The sequence below is a fragment of the Geotrypetes seraphini genome, chromosome 13 (assembly GCF_902459505.1).
Source record: "Geotrypetes seraphini chromosome 13, aGeoSer1.1, whole genome shotgun sequence".
Classification (NCBI taxonomy): domain Eukaryota; kingdom Metazoa; phylum Chordata; class Amphibia; order Gymnophiona; family Dermophiidae; genus Geotrypetes; species Geotrypetes seraphini.
The window spans coordinates 76,793,581-76,809,021 of NC_047096.1; the positions used below are offsets into that span (position 1 = coordinate 76,793,581).

Sequence of the window (15,441 nt, forward strand, 5' to 3'; positions counted from 1 at the left end):
CAACAAACCGCCTATCGCAGCAGACCATGTATTTGACCTGGAGCTCAATCACAGAACTGCTACAAATGCGTTTACTCCATCCCAAATGGCATTTTGTTTTCCATTGTCATTAAAAAAAAACACCTTTTTTTGTAATTTTATAAAGTGGAACCCTGCAATAGTGGCCAGTCAGTTTCCTGCCATCTTAAATGTTTCCTCAGATTCTGTTTCCTTCTATTGTACTGCAATGAAACCAGACGTCCAGTTGGAGTGACGGAAATGCTGCTTCTGATGAACTGGGTTCTTTTAAATAACACATTATTTTAAGTCTTTCAACCTTTTCAGCCAATATTTTCAAGGGAGGGAGGCTTACACTAGCACCTCGTGTGTATGTGTTCTCTGTGTGTGAGAGACTTTCAGGGTATGTGAGAGGGACATAATTCTGCCAGGGATATATTTTGATTCACAAATTCAACAAATGCACAAGCAGAACAGCTGCTTCCTACTATATTTTTTATTTTGCATTCATTTTACATCTGGGCTACATCAAAATATTATGACAAAAGTTTTTAAAACTCATGCAAATTGTGACAAATTGTAGGCAGACCTAAGGAAATTGGAAGACTCACTCCTGTTCTGTCTCTTTTTTACAAGTCCAGCACCTCTCCTTCCCCTGCAGATCCTGACATCTCCTCTCCCCTCACCATCTTGATATCTGAAGATAGAAAGATGTCATCTCAGCAGCCTTTTCTTTCTCTTCCCCACTTTCTTCTATCCTTGTGCAGCACTTCCCCCTCTCCCTTCCCTCCTATCTAAATGCAGCATTTCCCTCTCTTTCTGCCCGCAGCATTCCTACCACCCCTGACTTTTCAACCATTGTAAGATACTCTGGCAACATGTGAACATGCCATATAAAATGGAAAAGGAGGGGGGGAGGGGGGGAAAGCAAGCATTAAAAAAAAATGCTTGCAAAATATTACATACAGCAGGTGATTAGGATTGAATGACTTGTTACTTCAGGAGCCAAAGCCTGCTGTCCAGCCTCAACTTTGCATTGGGCCAGCCGCAGCTCTCCAGGGTTTCCTAGACACGTCTCTGGAAGTTTACAAGAACTATGGCCACAAGAGTAAATCAAAAAGCCTCATAACATAGGAATTGCTGCTGCTGGGTCAGACCAGTGGTCCATTGTGCCCAGCAGTGCGCTCATGCGGCGGCCTCCAGGTCAAAGACCAGTGCTCTAAATGAGATAAACCTCACTTGCACACATTCCAGTTTAACAGGAACTTGTCCAACTTTGTCTTGAATCCCTGGAGGGTGTTTCCCTCTATGACAGACTCCGGAAGAGCGTTCCAGTTTTCTACCACTCTCTGGGTGAAGAAGGACTTCCTTACGTTTGTACGGAATCTAGCCCCTTTTAACTTCAGAGTGCCCTCTCGTTCTCCCTACCTTGGAGAGGGTGAACAATCTGTCTTTATCTGCTAAGTCTATTCCCTTCAGTATTTTGAATGTTTCGATCATGTCCCCTCTCAGTCTCCTCTTTTCAAGGGAGAAGAGGCCCAGTTTCTCCAATCAGCAGGGGAAAATAGTTATTGCAGCAGCCCCAGAGTGGGCATATGCTTCACCTGCATGCCTATAACCACTACCTTTATCCCCTGGGGCTAGAGAGAGATGCAGACCTGTGGGTGTTTCAGCTGCCTTTCCAGGATGCAGAATGCTCTCCTATAGCAGATTCTGAGAGTGGACCTCGCAGAACCCGTCCCACAAACTTTGCCTTTATAAATTAGTTTTAGTGCTACTATTATTATTTTATAAATTATGGTTACCATATTTGTGAATCCAAAAAACAGGGCACGATGCCACCCATTTCCTTCTATTCCCATCTTCTATACCCTTTTAGAGCTTCTCTCTCTTCCTCCAACCCTCCTCCCCAGTGGATGCTTCTCTCTCTCCTTCCACCCTCCTCTCCTGCTTTTTCTATTTTCCCTTCTCATCCAGCACTACCAAAGTTGTCATGTGGCTCCAGAAAAAGGAAGACGGATTAAGAGTAGACATCCAGGTTTTACTTCCACTGAAAGCAATAAAGACAGAGACATCTGTGTTTTACTTCCATTGCTTTCAATGAAAGTATAACACAGATGCCTCAATCTTTCTGGAGCCATATGGCAAACCTAAGTACTACACTATTCCAAGCTCTTTTCTCCAGCACTCTCTCCTTTCTATAATGCTTCTCTTCCCTTCATGCTGTTTCTCCAGCCCACCACCCCTCCCTCCTGTTTCTCTAGCTCCCTCCTCTTTCTCCTTCAACCTCTGCTGCTGCTCCCTCAAGACCTCTATAGCTCCCAACTTCCCCTTCCCCAGCCGGCTGCTATAATTTAATCCTCAGGCAAGTGGCGGCAGCAGGCTTTCCTCACTGCTGCTGACGGCTGCCTTAAGATTAAATTAGAGCAGCCAGGCCAGGGGAGGAGGTAGGTGCGGGAGTCGGGAGAGCTGGCTAAACTCTGACAAACTCCCCCATTAAAAACCCCCCAAAAATCAGTACAGGCACCCGGACAGTCCTTTAAAGAGGACCGGTTTAGGTTTTCCCGGATATCTGGTAACCCTATTATAAATCAGCTCTTATCTTTATGCTCATATTCAATGTTTCCCTTCATTTAAACTGCTATACAGTGGAACCTTGGTTTACGAGCATAATTTGTTCCAGAAGCATCCTCGTAAACCAAAATACTTGTATATCAAAAAGAGTTTCCCCATAGGAACTAAGGGAAACTCGCTTGATACGCTCCCACCCCCGAGGCCAGCGGTGCTGCTCCACCCCCCCTGAGAACCAGCATCACTACCCCCGCTCACACAGGCCCCCCCCACGCAAACTGGCACCCCCAGCCCGAACAACTTCAAACTTACCCCCCATCTGGCACCAGCACACAGCCCATGCCAGTGCCGCTTGAAGAAGTTCCTGCCTCTGCTGGGCCTTGAGCATGCACCTGCGCATGCTCAAGGCCATCTAGTTCTCCCTCTCCCAGTTAATGCATGGCGTGTACAGTGCAGGAAAGTTTAAACAGGATCTGGGCATTTACTAGCAGCCTGTGAAACTTGTGGTACGGTAGTATGCACAGATGGAGTCACTTCTTTAGGCTGAAAATTAGCCCAACTGCAGTCTACTGTTTTTGGGGTTTTTAAAAAATTATTATTAGACTAACAATCTATATACGTGGTAGTTTTGTCAAGCATAGGGGAAAAGGGAATGAGCCTTGTATACTGCCTTTTTGTAATTATACATTCAAAGTGGTTTACATATATGGCATTTATTTATAGGATTTATATTACACACTACAGAATAGTAATCAGGTATACAGTGTTCCCCCGGTTGTTCGCGGTCCCGGTCATTTGTGGTATTTTCCAACCGCGAACCGCCGACAAGAGGGCAGCAGGAGAGGAAGGAGAGAGCAGCCGGAGCTTTGACACGCAGCTCTTGATTGGATAAGGCCCGACTTTGTGCAGGAAGAGGCTGTCGGAGCGTACCATGAGTGATTTCCTGCACTCGGGGCGCTCCTGCTGCCCTCTTCAGGTTCCCCCATGAAAAACCGTATTCGCGGTTTTTCGAGATTCGGGGAGCAGTGTATTCCCTATCTGTCCTGACAGGCTCACAATATCTAACTGTACCTGGGGCAATGGCAAATTCTGTGACTTGCCCAGTCACAAGGAATAGCCCGGGATTTGACATGCAACCTCAGGGTGCTGAGGCAGCAGCTCTAACCACTAGGTCGTACAGTCCCTCCACCAGGTACTTATTTTGAACCTGGGGCAATGGAGGATTGACTTGCCCAGGGTCACAATAGCAAGTCGCATAAATAGACCTTTTATCTACAGTAGTTGTCTTAAGTTACAATCAGGGCAGCTTATACTGTACCTATAACCTATGCTGGCCACCAATTTGCCCTTAATTTCGCCTTCCCAAGTCTATGCATACTTTTTATGCATAAAAGTTAGTTGTAGAACTGGTAACTTTTATGCAAAAATAGAATGTGCCCTGGAGGTGGACCAGTTGGTCACGACAGAAGTAAATTTGACTGAATTTTTGGAGGATACTCAGGATGTGATCCAGAGTCGGTCCACCCTGGTGATAACATGCATGAGTGAGATAGATAAGATGTTAATAATGAAACTTTATTTTAAAAACAGGTTAATGAAATTTTGTGGAGATCTGGTTAGGATTTTTCCAGATGTCTCTAGAGCCACTCCATTAAGAAGGAAAGAGTTTCTGAAGTTAAAGGTTAGAGTTTTGGCTCTAGAGGCATCTTTCTACCTGAAATTTCCTTGTAAATGTTTGGTAAAGTTGCAGGATATTGAGTATGTTTTTTGGGACCCCATTCAATTACAACAATTTTTAGTTATGAGAGAACAAAAAATGATTTGTTTCATTAGTTGAGAAAATAGAGGAGAAAAATTAGTATCCCAATTAAGTAAGGAATGGTTCAAGGTTCGTTGAGATGAACTGAGAACTATTGTCCTTTATCTTTTCTTGAAAATTTGTTTTGTTTAGAAATTGTAACAAGTTTCCCCATAATGTGGGCTTGAAAAGGAATTATGTATGTATGAATGGTTATGTATTGTTTGAGTGATTTCCTTTTGAATTAATGGATATTGTAAGTATTCAAAATTATAATAATAAAAAAAAGAACTGGTGCAAAAAAAAAAAAAAAAAAAAAAAAAAGACTGCTCACATAACTCCCAGAGTATTATTTTACACTTAAAAATCACGCTTAAATAGCACTTTATTCATTTATACCGTCTCCCACAGGTTTACATTAATTTATTGAGGTCCTCAAGCATTTTCGCTGTCTGTCCTGGTGGGCTCACACTCTACTGGGGCTTAAGTGACCCACAAGGAGCAGCAGGGGATTTGAACCCACAACCACTGCGCCCCACTCTCCCCCTGTTCCTCCCAGTCCTCGCTTCAATAATTCAGCAGCAGCCGCACTTGCTCTCTGCTCGGGTTAACACAGCAACGCTCGACACTGACACCCAAAACCGTCCCCAGCGCGCGCCTGTGGCTCCCTCCAAGCGCAGGGAGCGCTCTGGCCGCACGTGGATCCCGCCGCCGGCCCGCACGTGTCAGCGCGAGCTTCGCTCGCTCCAGTTGGGGGAAAGTAGGAAGAGGCGGTACTTCGTCTCGAAGAAGCGCGAAGGGTTGATGGAAGGGGGGCGGGGTTTGGGTTCTCCAGCGTCCCGCCTACTCGCCTCTGACGTAACTTCCTGTTTCTGACAAGGCGGGACGTATCCCAGGAAGAGGAGTTGTGTTGGAGGGGGCGGGGCATCTGAGAAGGGAAGCCGCGGGACTGTTGCTGGGCAACCTCAGGTAGACATCTGACGGTAGGTTTGAGGGAGGGACATGATAGACCGAGGGAATCCGGAAGAGACCACTGGAAGGGGGGAGACTGGTCCCCGAATGCGTGTGACTTGGTATATCTGTGGCTGTGGGTTTTTCATACACTGCCGTCTTGTGAGACAGATTCTGTTTCTTTCTTTTGTTTCTTCTTGGAAGCTAAAATATGTTGTTGTGAGCCAATTGGCACTTGGGGGGGGGGGGGGGTCAATAATCAATGCAATTTAACCAGCCAGAAACAGCACCTAGTACAGGGGTAGGGAACTCCAGTCCTCGAGAGCCATATTCCAGTCGGGTTTTCAGGATTTCCCCAATGAATCTGCATGAGATCTATTTGCATGCACTGCTTTCAATGCATATTCATTGGGGAAATCCTGAAAACCCGACTGGAAAACGGCTCTCGAGGACCGGAGTTCCCTACCCCTGACCTAGTACCAAAGGCGTAGTAAAAGGTGAGATGCTGGCACCTGTTCTCCTCTCCGCCCCCCTTCTCCTTCTCAACCCCACCCCCTGCCGTGCACATGCCGTACCTCTAATGTTCCCGGCGCGAGCAGCATCACAAACTTGCTGCCCGCGTCGGTGTTGGCTCTCTCTCTCTGACGTCACTTCTGGGTCCCGCACCTAGGACGTGACATCAGGGGGAGAGGCAATACCGAGGCGGGCAGCAACTTCGTGATGCTGCTGGCGCCAGGAAAATTAAAGAGGTGCAGGGGAAGGGAAGGGGCGTGTGCAGCAGGGGAGGTCAGGAAGGAGCGGGGCGGAGAAGGGGGGAGGCGCACCACCACCCTTGCCCCCGCCCCAAGCGCCACTCACCCTCGCTACGCCACTGTCTACTACTACTGTAAGAACATAAGAACATAAGCAGTGCCTCCGCCGGGTCAGACCATAGGTCCATCCCGCCCAGCAGTCCGCTCCCGCGGCGGCCCGAACAGGTCACGGCCTGTCTGAGTCACCAGAAGGGGCCCCCTTGCCACCTTGGTTTCCCATTGAGTCCTATCTTCCCATCGAAGTCCTAACCCTCTGGTCTTGCACATCCACGACCTGGTTGGATTTCTATACTTATTTCCTGGTTAGCTTTCTATACCTGTGTTACATCCCAGAACCTCTCTCAGTATCCCACGATCCCCCTATCCCTCAGGAATCCGTCCAATCCCTGTTTGAACCCTTGTACCGTACTCTGCCTTATCACTTCCTCCGGTAGCGCATTCCAAGTGTCCACGACCCTTTGGGTGAAAAAAAACTTCCTTGCATTTGTTCTGAACCTATCTCCCTTCAGTTTCTCCGAATGCCCCCTCGTGCCTGTTGACCCCTTCAGCCTGAAGAATCTGTCCCTATCCACCCTCTCTATGCCCCTCATGATCTTGAAGGTCTCTATCATATCTCCCCTGAGCCTCCTCTTTTCCAGAGAGAAGAGCCCCAGCCTATCCAACCTCTCGGCGTACGGGCAGTGTTCCAGCCCTCTTACCAGTTTCGTTGCTCTCCTTTGGACTCTCTCAAGTACCGCCATGTCCTTCTTGAGGTACGGCGACCAATATTGAACGCAGTATTCCAGATGCGGACGCACCATCGCTCGATACAATGGCATGATGACTTCCCGCGTCCTGGTTGTTATGCCCCTCTTTATGATGCCCAGCATCCTGTTGGCTTTTTTCGAGGCTGCTGCGCACTGTGCAGATGGCTTCAGTGATGCATCCACCAGCACACCCAAGTCTCTCTCAAGACTGCTGTCTCCCAACGATGCCCCCCCCAATTTGTAGTCGAACAGCGGGTTCTTTTTCCCTATATGCATGACCTTGCATTTTTCCACGTTAAATCGCATTTGCCATTTGTTTGCCCAGTCTTCCAGCTTGTCCAGGTCCCTTTGTAGGTCCTCACACTCCTCCCTGGACCTAACTCTGCCGCACAATTTGGTATCGTCTGCAAATTTTATAACCTCGCACTTTGCCTCCTTTTCCAGGTCATTGATAAATATGTTGAAGAGTAACGGCCCCAGCACCGATCCCTGTGGCACACCGCTCGTGACTCAGGGATCGGTGCTGGGGCCGTTACTCTTCAACATATTTATCAATGACCTGGAAAAGGAGGCAAAGTGCGAGGTTATAAAATTTGTACTAGTATTTATTATTTCTATAGCGCTACAAGATGCACGCAGCACTGTACATTAAACACGCAAGAGACGGTATCTTTTCAAAAGAACTTAATCTAATTATGATACATTGGGATTCACCTTTTGTCCTGTATATGTATCAGGCCTCTGTTTTCCTTTTTTTTTTTTTTTTTTTTTAATATTGTATATTTTCCTCCGATCCCTCCTGTATGTCTCTTGTCTTGCTTTTAGAACTGAATTTTTCAGTATGATGTATTGGATGGGGTTTTAAGCTTCTATTTTTATTGTAAACTGCCTAAATGTAATGATAGATGGGATATCAAATAAATAATAAACTTGAAACTTGTTTAAGTATGGAATTACAGCGGGAATGATGAGGAAGAGAGGGTAGGGGACCACAGAGGGATTGGCAAACAGATTTTTGTGCTTTACAAGTTGGTAAGATTAGGATTTAAAACACAGCTTCCAAAAAGTGGGCTTTCAACCTGGATTTCAATACCGCCAGAGCCCAACATGCTGAGTCAGGCAGGTTGTTCCAGGCTTGTAGTGCAGCAAGGCAGAAGGGACAGAAGAGTTGGCAGTAGAGAAGGGTACCAACAAGAGCAGAGTTCCCGGCATGGGGTGTAGGGAGATATAAGACAGATGCCGAGGAGCTGCAGAGAGAATACATTTGTAGGTCTGTAAGAAGAGTTTGCACTGATATATATGGAGTAAGCAATATAAACAAGAACCAAGGGGTCCCAGAATGCAAAATCTGGTAGGTTATTGCCAGTACCTTGAAAGAATGTGTTAGCCGTTAGCATATTGGCTGGCCCATATCATCTCACGCACTTCATCCTACTTAAACTTCAGGAAACTTCTAAAAACAAACCTTTTCACCCGAATCACACCCTAAGACCTACCCTGGCCCCTTCTATCTCACCATGTCCTCTACGCAGATTATATTGACCTGCTTCCCTGTACCATTTATTGCCATGATTGTACCTATCTTCGCTGATTGTACCATCCTTCGCCGATTGTACCACTGTTCGCTGATTGTACCATTTTTTTCTCTGTTTGTACCATTTTTTTTTTCTCTGCCACCTATTTTCTCTGATTGTACCATTTTCGCTGATTGTCCAGCCCTTCTTCATTGTAAACCGCCTCGAACTACTATGGCTTTGGCGGTTTATAAGAAATAAAATTGTTATTATTATTATTATATTCATAAATCCTACGCTAACTGTTTAGTGCACTTTAATAAACATGCCCATAAGTGACTTAAGTGAAGCTGAACTAATTCCCGGAAAGGGGAAAGAGCCGTGAACTTCACAAAATGGGTGCCACATACACATCAACTAGGCCATGGTGAGCCTCCCAAAACACCCCCCAGAACCGACTAGACCCATCTGTCTACCACCCCAACTGGTGGGTATGAGCACATGGATGAAAGCTGAGTTGTGATTGATCAACTTTGAAAAATGCATGACAGAACATATGTGATGATAGAAATGGTAGTCTGGCGCTAAAAGTGTTGGGGATTCTAGAGTTTAGCGCAAGGGTTCTCAACCCAGACCTCGGGACACACTTAGCTACTTAGGTTTACAGGATACCCACAATAAATACACATGAAAGAGATTTGATTAGAAAGGGAGCAAAGCAAGCAAATATATGTCATTCATATTATGGGTATCCTGAGAACCTGACTGGATTGAAAACCCCTGATTTAGTGTTATGTTTATGCCTGTGCCTTAGCGATAGCATTGAAGCACTATAAAGGTAGTGGGGATCTGGAGACGGTGAACATAAGTCGTCAGTTTGCTTGGACTTTCAGTTTGCTTTCTGAATAGAGGTCTCTGTTCTCTTTGCTGCATTACAATACAACGTGGGAATTAATTTATAGTTGACATGGATTCCTCTGATCCAGTTGACACTACTTTTTCAGGACAAGCAGATACAATGCTTATTTTACATGAAGTCATTTCTAAAATATATTAACATATTAATGAAACTTCAGTGACAGTTTACCTGCCTCTTTTTTTTTTTCCTTCCTGGACAGAATGGCTGGTATGGTTTTAGGAGTGGGGTCTGGAGTGTTTATCTTAGCACTTCTCTGGGTGCTAGCGTTGTTTCTATGTCTGTTCTTATCCAGGGCGTCTGGATTTGCCAGGTATGACTTTTTACTTTCCTTCTCTTAATGGAGACACATTTCCATTATACGTCAGATTGCAAGTTCATTCAAGTGATTAGAAATTATCTCAGCAGTGAGGATACGTTTTATAAAGGCAGTATGTTTTAAATGACTAGTTAAGGACTAAAATCTTACTATTTGGGGGATTTGGAAGAGTGGAAAGTTTTCTTATCCTTTTAGGGCCATAAAACTATCCAAATAGAGCTAAAGTCAGTAATATGGCACCAAAAAAAATGAGTGCTGAGGGATGTTTTATAAACAGCGCTCCAAGTTGGTTGTCTTTTATAGAATAGTGCTTAACATTGGGATCCTTGCCCAATTTAGGGTACGAGGATTTACACCTAAAGAAACTTGTAAATTCTCATGCCTAAATTAGTCACAGATCCACTGTATTCTATATTAATGTGTGCAAATTGTAGGAATGCCCCTGGTCCACCCATAGTTGAGGGGCTTTGAATTATCTATTAGCCCTAATTATCATTAAAAGTGATTGAACAAAGCTAAAGGATATTTCAGAGGAGTCTGAGATCCTTTTCCACCCCTTTCCTTCTCATGATTCAACTGCTTGCTTCGTACTGGTAAAAGCAAAACATTGCAGCTTCCGTGGTAAAGTACATAGTTGTTTACTTTAATTTTACCTCTGGGGGTTACTGAGAGAGGTAATTCTGTGGGTTCTCCCAAACAGTAGTTTTAAGGGCTGTCATTTTAAGCCGTTGCTCCTGTTTGTGAAGGTCACAGCATTAGCCTCAATTTCTTCACTTGCTGCATGCCCGAGGTAACTTCTAGCCAGTGCATGTGGATGATTTATCTGAACAGCCTCAGACTCTGTGAGGGGAATTTGAACGTGTGTATAATTTATTGCTTCAGCTGTTTGTTGTACGTGCTGCTTTGTCTGGATTGGAGAATCTTATGTTTTGGCCTGATTCTATAAACGGCGCCTGCACCGCTCAGCGCGGTCCTCAATCAAACCGCTAGGTACCGTTTATAGAATTATGTCTTCTGGCGCCAACTCAACTTAAGCACCAGTAGGCGTCATAATGCGCCTAAGTCATACCACGCTTATTCTCCTCTCCTAACCATGCCCACTTTACAGGTAGGTGTCTCGACTTAGATCTGTAGGCGCTGCTTCAAGTTCCACATGGAACTCTTAATTGTTTGTTTTTTTTAAATGGTGTGGTCAATTACCACACCGATTAAGCTCATTAATCAATTTTGATTTCTGCACAGAACTCAGCTAGAGGTCCTCACCTAGAAGTGCCTGACCTAGGCACCATTTATAGAATCAGGCCCTTTGTGTCTGTTTGGGAGTTAATGGGAAAATGGATCGCCATGTCAGAAAGAGATTTGTTGTATATGACTGTTCTCAACCTATCAGTGAATAAAAAGTAAGCCATCAAAAAGGTCTCCTCTACAGCCTGTTAGACATAGAAACATAGAATATGACAGCAGAAAAGGACCTTCAGCCCAACAAGTCTGCCCACTCAAATAACCCTCCCCTCTAAGTTCTTCTTTGAAGTGAGCCCACGTGTTGATCCCATTTGTTCTTAAAGTCAGTCACGTTACTGGCCTCAACTACCTGAAGTGGAAGATCATTCCAACGGTCAACCACCCTTTTGGTGAAGAAGTACTTCCTAAATGTCACTATGGAATTTCTTGCCCCTGATTTTTAGCGGATGCCCTCTTGTCGCCGTAGGTCCTGTAAGGAAGAAGATGTCTTCTTCCACCTCAATACGGCCAGTGATGTATTTGAACTTCTCTATCATGTCACCCCTCTCTCTGCGTTCCTCGAGAGAGTAAAGGTGCAACTTACCTAGTCGTTCTTCATAAGGGAGATCCTTGAGCCCTGAGACCATCTTGGTGGCCAATCGTTGAACCGATTCCATTCTTAGCACATCCTTCCGATAGTGTGGCCTCCAAAACTGTACACAGTATTCCAGATGTGGTCTCACCATGGACCTCTACAGCGGCATTACCACCTCGGGCTTTCGGCTGACAAATCTTCTCCGGATGCAACCCAGCATTTGTCTAGCCTTGGATGAGGCTTTCTCTACTTGATTGGCTGCCTTCATATCTTCACTAATGATTACTCCCAGGTCCCGTTCTGGTTAAGGTCTCACCATTCAGAGTGTAGATTCTGCATGGGTTTCTGCTATCAAGGTGCATAACCTTACACTTCTTGGCATTAAAATTCAGTTGCCAAATAGTAGACCAGGGCTCCAGAAAAAGTATGTCCTGTGTCATAGCATCGGGCATGGTATCTCCGCCCACTATGTTGCATAATTTAGCATCATTGCCAAATAATGCAATTTTACCCCAAAGTCCCTGAGGCAGATCTTGTATGAAGATATTAAATAGGATTGGATCCAGGACCGAGCCCTGCGGACCTTTTATTTCTCGTAGTAGTGTTACTTAAAGCTCATTTAAATTTCATTTAAAGATGGAAAGAATTGTTTAAAGGTTTGATTTCTCAACTTTTATTGTTTAGGGTCTCCATTATTCTCATCTTCATCCTTGCATTGATCGTTACGCTCATCTTGCTGTTCTTGCCTCGAGACACGCAGACTCCAGCTCCAGTAAAGGAAATTCAGGTAAATTTATGGAAATCCTGTATTTTAATGTGAGTGTTTCCAAAACTTTAAATTATGAGGAAGAGAATTAGGGAAACAGAGCACCAGTAACACTGCAGAACTCAGATGAGTATCAACAGCAATGCAGATGGGCAGGATTAGACACTGATAACAGCAAAGAACACAAACAAGAACTACAGGGCATTAGCGTGGTACAGAATGTAGGCGGAGGGTAAAAATCATGCAATACAATGCTGAACGCATACTGGGCAGTATGCCAGTGTAGATCAGCATGGCACCACCAAAAGCAGCATAGAATACACAGGCATTATAAGGCATTGAGGAGCTTACTAAGAGGTAAGCAGCTCATTTAGATTTTGGTGATTCATCTTTGATCTTCCACGGCTGGCATCAAAGTTGTATTGATTCACTGCACATAGTGGGGAGGAGGTTCTACAGAACAAGCATTGGCTTAGGCAAAGCCGTTCAAACTTAGGTGGATCATTTGCAGTTGTCTCGGAGCAGATATATATGTGCACATCCACTTTGAATGGAGCTTTGAGGCACACAGGCATACATATTGCTTTTATGAAATGGATACAACACATGCTTTGTTATAAAATTACCCTCAGAAAGTCCAACACACTAAATAGTTTTTGTACATGTATATGACATGCTTAAGACTCAATCAACAATGGGGAAAAATAATAAAGAACTATTCATTAACAGGTCCTTTTACTAAGGTGTGTTAATGGACTTAGTGAATATGTTGACTTTCTGCGCTGTCAGTAATAGGGGTCTTGGTTGAGTCTCCACCCTCTCAGATCCAGCTCTATCCTCTCTCCAGGTCTACTTTAAGCCCTGGTAGTCTGGTGGTGAGCCTGGACAAGAGCAATCCCTCCTTCCCTTGTCGGGTTCTATAACTTCCGGCTCTGCACCACCATACCCCCTCCCAAAACAGACTGCACAGACAGCAGCATAGGAGGATCGCTCCTATTCTGACTCGCACCTCCCCTCCTTAGACTTTAAGGTAGGCCTGTGGGGAGGCCTCTGCTGGTTCTGGGAAGGGGAGGGACTGTGGTGGTTGCAGAGCCAGCCAGGACAGGACCATCTCGGGGGAGGGAGAGAGGGATCTCTTCTGTCCTGGCTAACCACCAGGGATTAAAGTAGACCAGGGAAGAGGCCCACGCTGTGATGGGTGCAGAGCTAACCTGGACAGGACATGATGCTTCACCTCAGGTGGAATGGGGTAGGATTGAAGGAAGGGAGGGATTGCTCCCATCCTGGCTCACCACCAGACCACCAGGTCTTAAAGTAGACCTAGGGAGAGATCAGCGCTGGGTCCGGGAGGGGTGTGTGGTGAGTACAGTCAGCTGGGACAGGTTCTGACACCTCACTTCAGGGGAGGAAGGTATTGCTCTTGACCTGGATCACTACTGGATAACCAGAGCTAAAGATCAGCCTGTGGAGAGGCCTGTGATGGGGGTAGAGGAGAGTGTAGAGTCAGCTGGTACTTGAATATAAACCCTTGGCTTATATTTCAGTTAACGTTTTCCCACCTTTTTTAGGAGAAGAAATGTTATCTCAGTTTATATTCGAGTATATACGGTCTACCTTAAAAAAAGCAAAACCAGATTACATTTAGTTTTGTGAAGCACTTTTTTCTCTGAAAGTGTGTAATTGATAATGGTCAACACATATTAACACATCTTAACAGTAGCCCAAGTTGATAACTTCCCTCCCCCCCCCAGTGTCATTAATTATCCCTGGATATGTAATACAGTTAATAAATGTTTTATAATGCTACTGGATTTAATGTACGGCATTTCTTCTACCCTAGATTGTGGACACTTTCTTCATTGGACGCTATTTCCTGGTCTCTGTCCTGAGTGTTATTTTTCTGGGAAGCCTTTTCCTGCTCCTGATTTACCATATCATGGAGCCCATCTCAACTAAGCCCTTGCACATTAGGTGATTGTTCCTTCACCAAAGGCCTGCAGGCTTCCAAGGCACATTTTTGGAAGAACAAACTATAATCTCTGTCTGGAACAAATGGAATGCAAGCTGTAGAGAACACAAATGTGACTCAGTATGCATTAGGAGAATAGATGCAGTGGAACTGTGCTCCCTGAGGGCAGACAAAGACATGAGCTGAGGCTTAGAGCATGGCAAGAGATGAACCTGCAGCCAAACTTTTCACAAATCTATCCTTCATCTCATAGGCTGGCCAGAGATTAACTCTGTAAGATTATTGCCTTTCAACAGGGTTACAGGGTGAAGCTGTACTGAACTTGTTACTTATTCCAGCAATGCCTCCCAGTCCAAAGCAGCACAGGGAGAGAAGGAGTGCTGGGCAGCTATCCTGTGTCAAAAGGAAAATGACTACTCGGTCATAGTGCGATTACTGTTTTTGGAAAATCAGTCCATGCACTTGCAGACCTGGGAAGTATTATTTAAATAGGACAACAATGTACCCAGTACTGGATCAGATTTTTTATTTTTATGAGGTCTGTTTTCAAAAGCAATTCCAGTACAATAGGGATGGTATGCTGAACCCAGAGGGTTATCCATGCATGCTCATGAGCACTGTGCAGAAGATGTCAATCACAGATTTTCTCTTCCTTCTCCCTGGGCTGTGTTGCCTCCATCCATTCTGCCTTCTGCAAGTGAGCATGAAGGTGTCGTTCTGATTGGTTTGGTTTGTTTTCTTTTCTTTTATGATTATTTTATAGATTTTTTTTTTTTTCAGTGCTAGAGTGCCCTCTGAGAATGGTCTTCACTGCCTGCTTGGAAAGGAGCAGACTTTTTGTATGACTTCTTCCTTGCAGATTTACTGCGTGTATTTTGCTTTAAGTGTTTCTCAAGGCATTGATAAGGTGAGGAAGGCAACATTGCATGTTAACTTGCATTGCACATGTAGGGCCAAATTCAATAAATGGTACTCAAATTTAGGCGCTGGGAAAAGGCTCCCTTTATAGAATAGCACTCTTTTAAGTGGAGTCCTGTATCCAGGTAAGGGCACGAGAACTTATACCTGCTGAAATTCTGGTGTCCAAATTGGGCACATAACCCTAGTATTCTATAATACTGTATAAATATTTGGAATACCCTTGATGCATCTGTAAGGTTTGAATGGTCAGGTACCCCACAATGTATGGTTGGTGGGGTCACTTGAGAGGCGCCCTTACAAACGCCAGGTCCCAGGTTCAGTTCCCTTACTGAAGATTCACCAGGA

At 44.9% G+C, this 15,441-nt stretch overlaps 1 protein-coding gene across 4 annotated transcripts; it reads left to right on the plus strand.

Annotated features, from left to right (window-relative positions):
- Positions 1-5,236: 5,236 nt before the first annotated feature.
- TMEM218 (transmembrane protein 218) lies at positions 5,237-15,157 on the plus strand. Of its 4 annotated transcripts, none has more exons than XM_033917493.1 (4): positions 5,237-5,349; positions 9,508-9,618; positions 12,125-12,227; positions 14,047-15,157. In XM_033917493.1, exons 2-4 carry the CDS (start codon positions 9,509-9,511, stop codon positions 14,179-14,181), a joined length of 348 nt encoding a protein of 115 aa, XP_033773384.1. In that variant the 5' UTR covers positions 5,237-5,349; position 9,508; the 3' UTR covers positions 14,182-15,157. The 4 variants fall into 4 exon arrangements, with proteins under 4 accessions (XP_033773384.1, XP_033773382.1, XP_033773380.1 ...); XM_033917491.1 differs by having other exon boundaries at positions 5,260-5,335; XM_033917489.1 differs by having other exon boundaries at positions 5,349-5,439.
- The last annotated feature ends 284 nt before the right edge of the window (positions 15,158-15,441 follow it).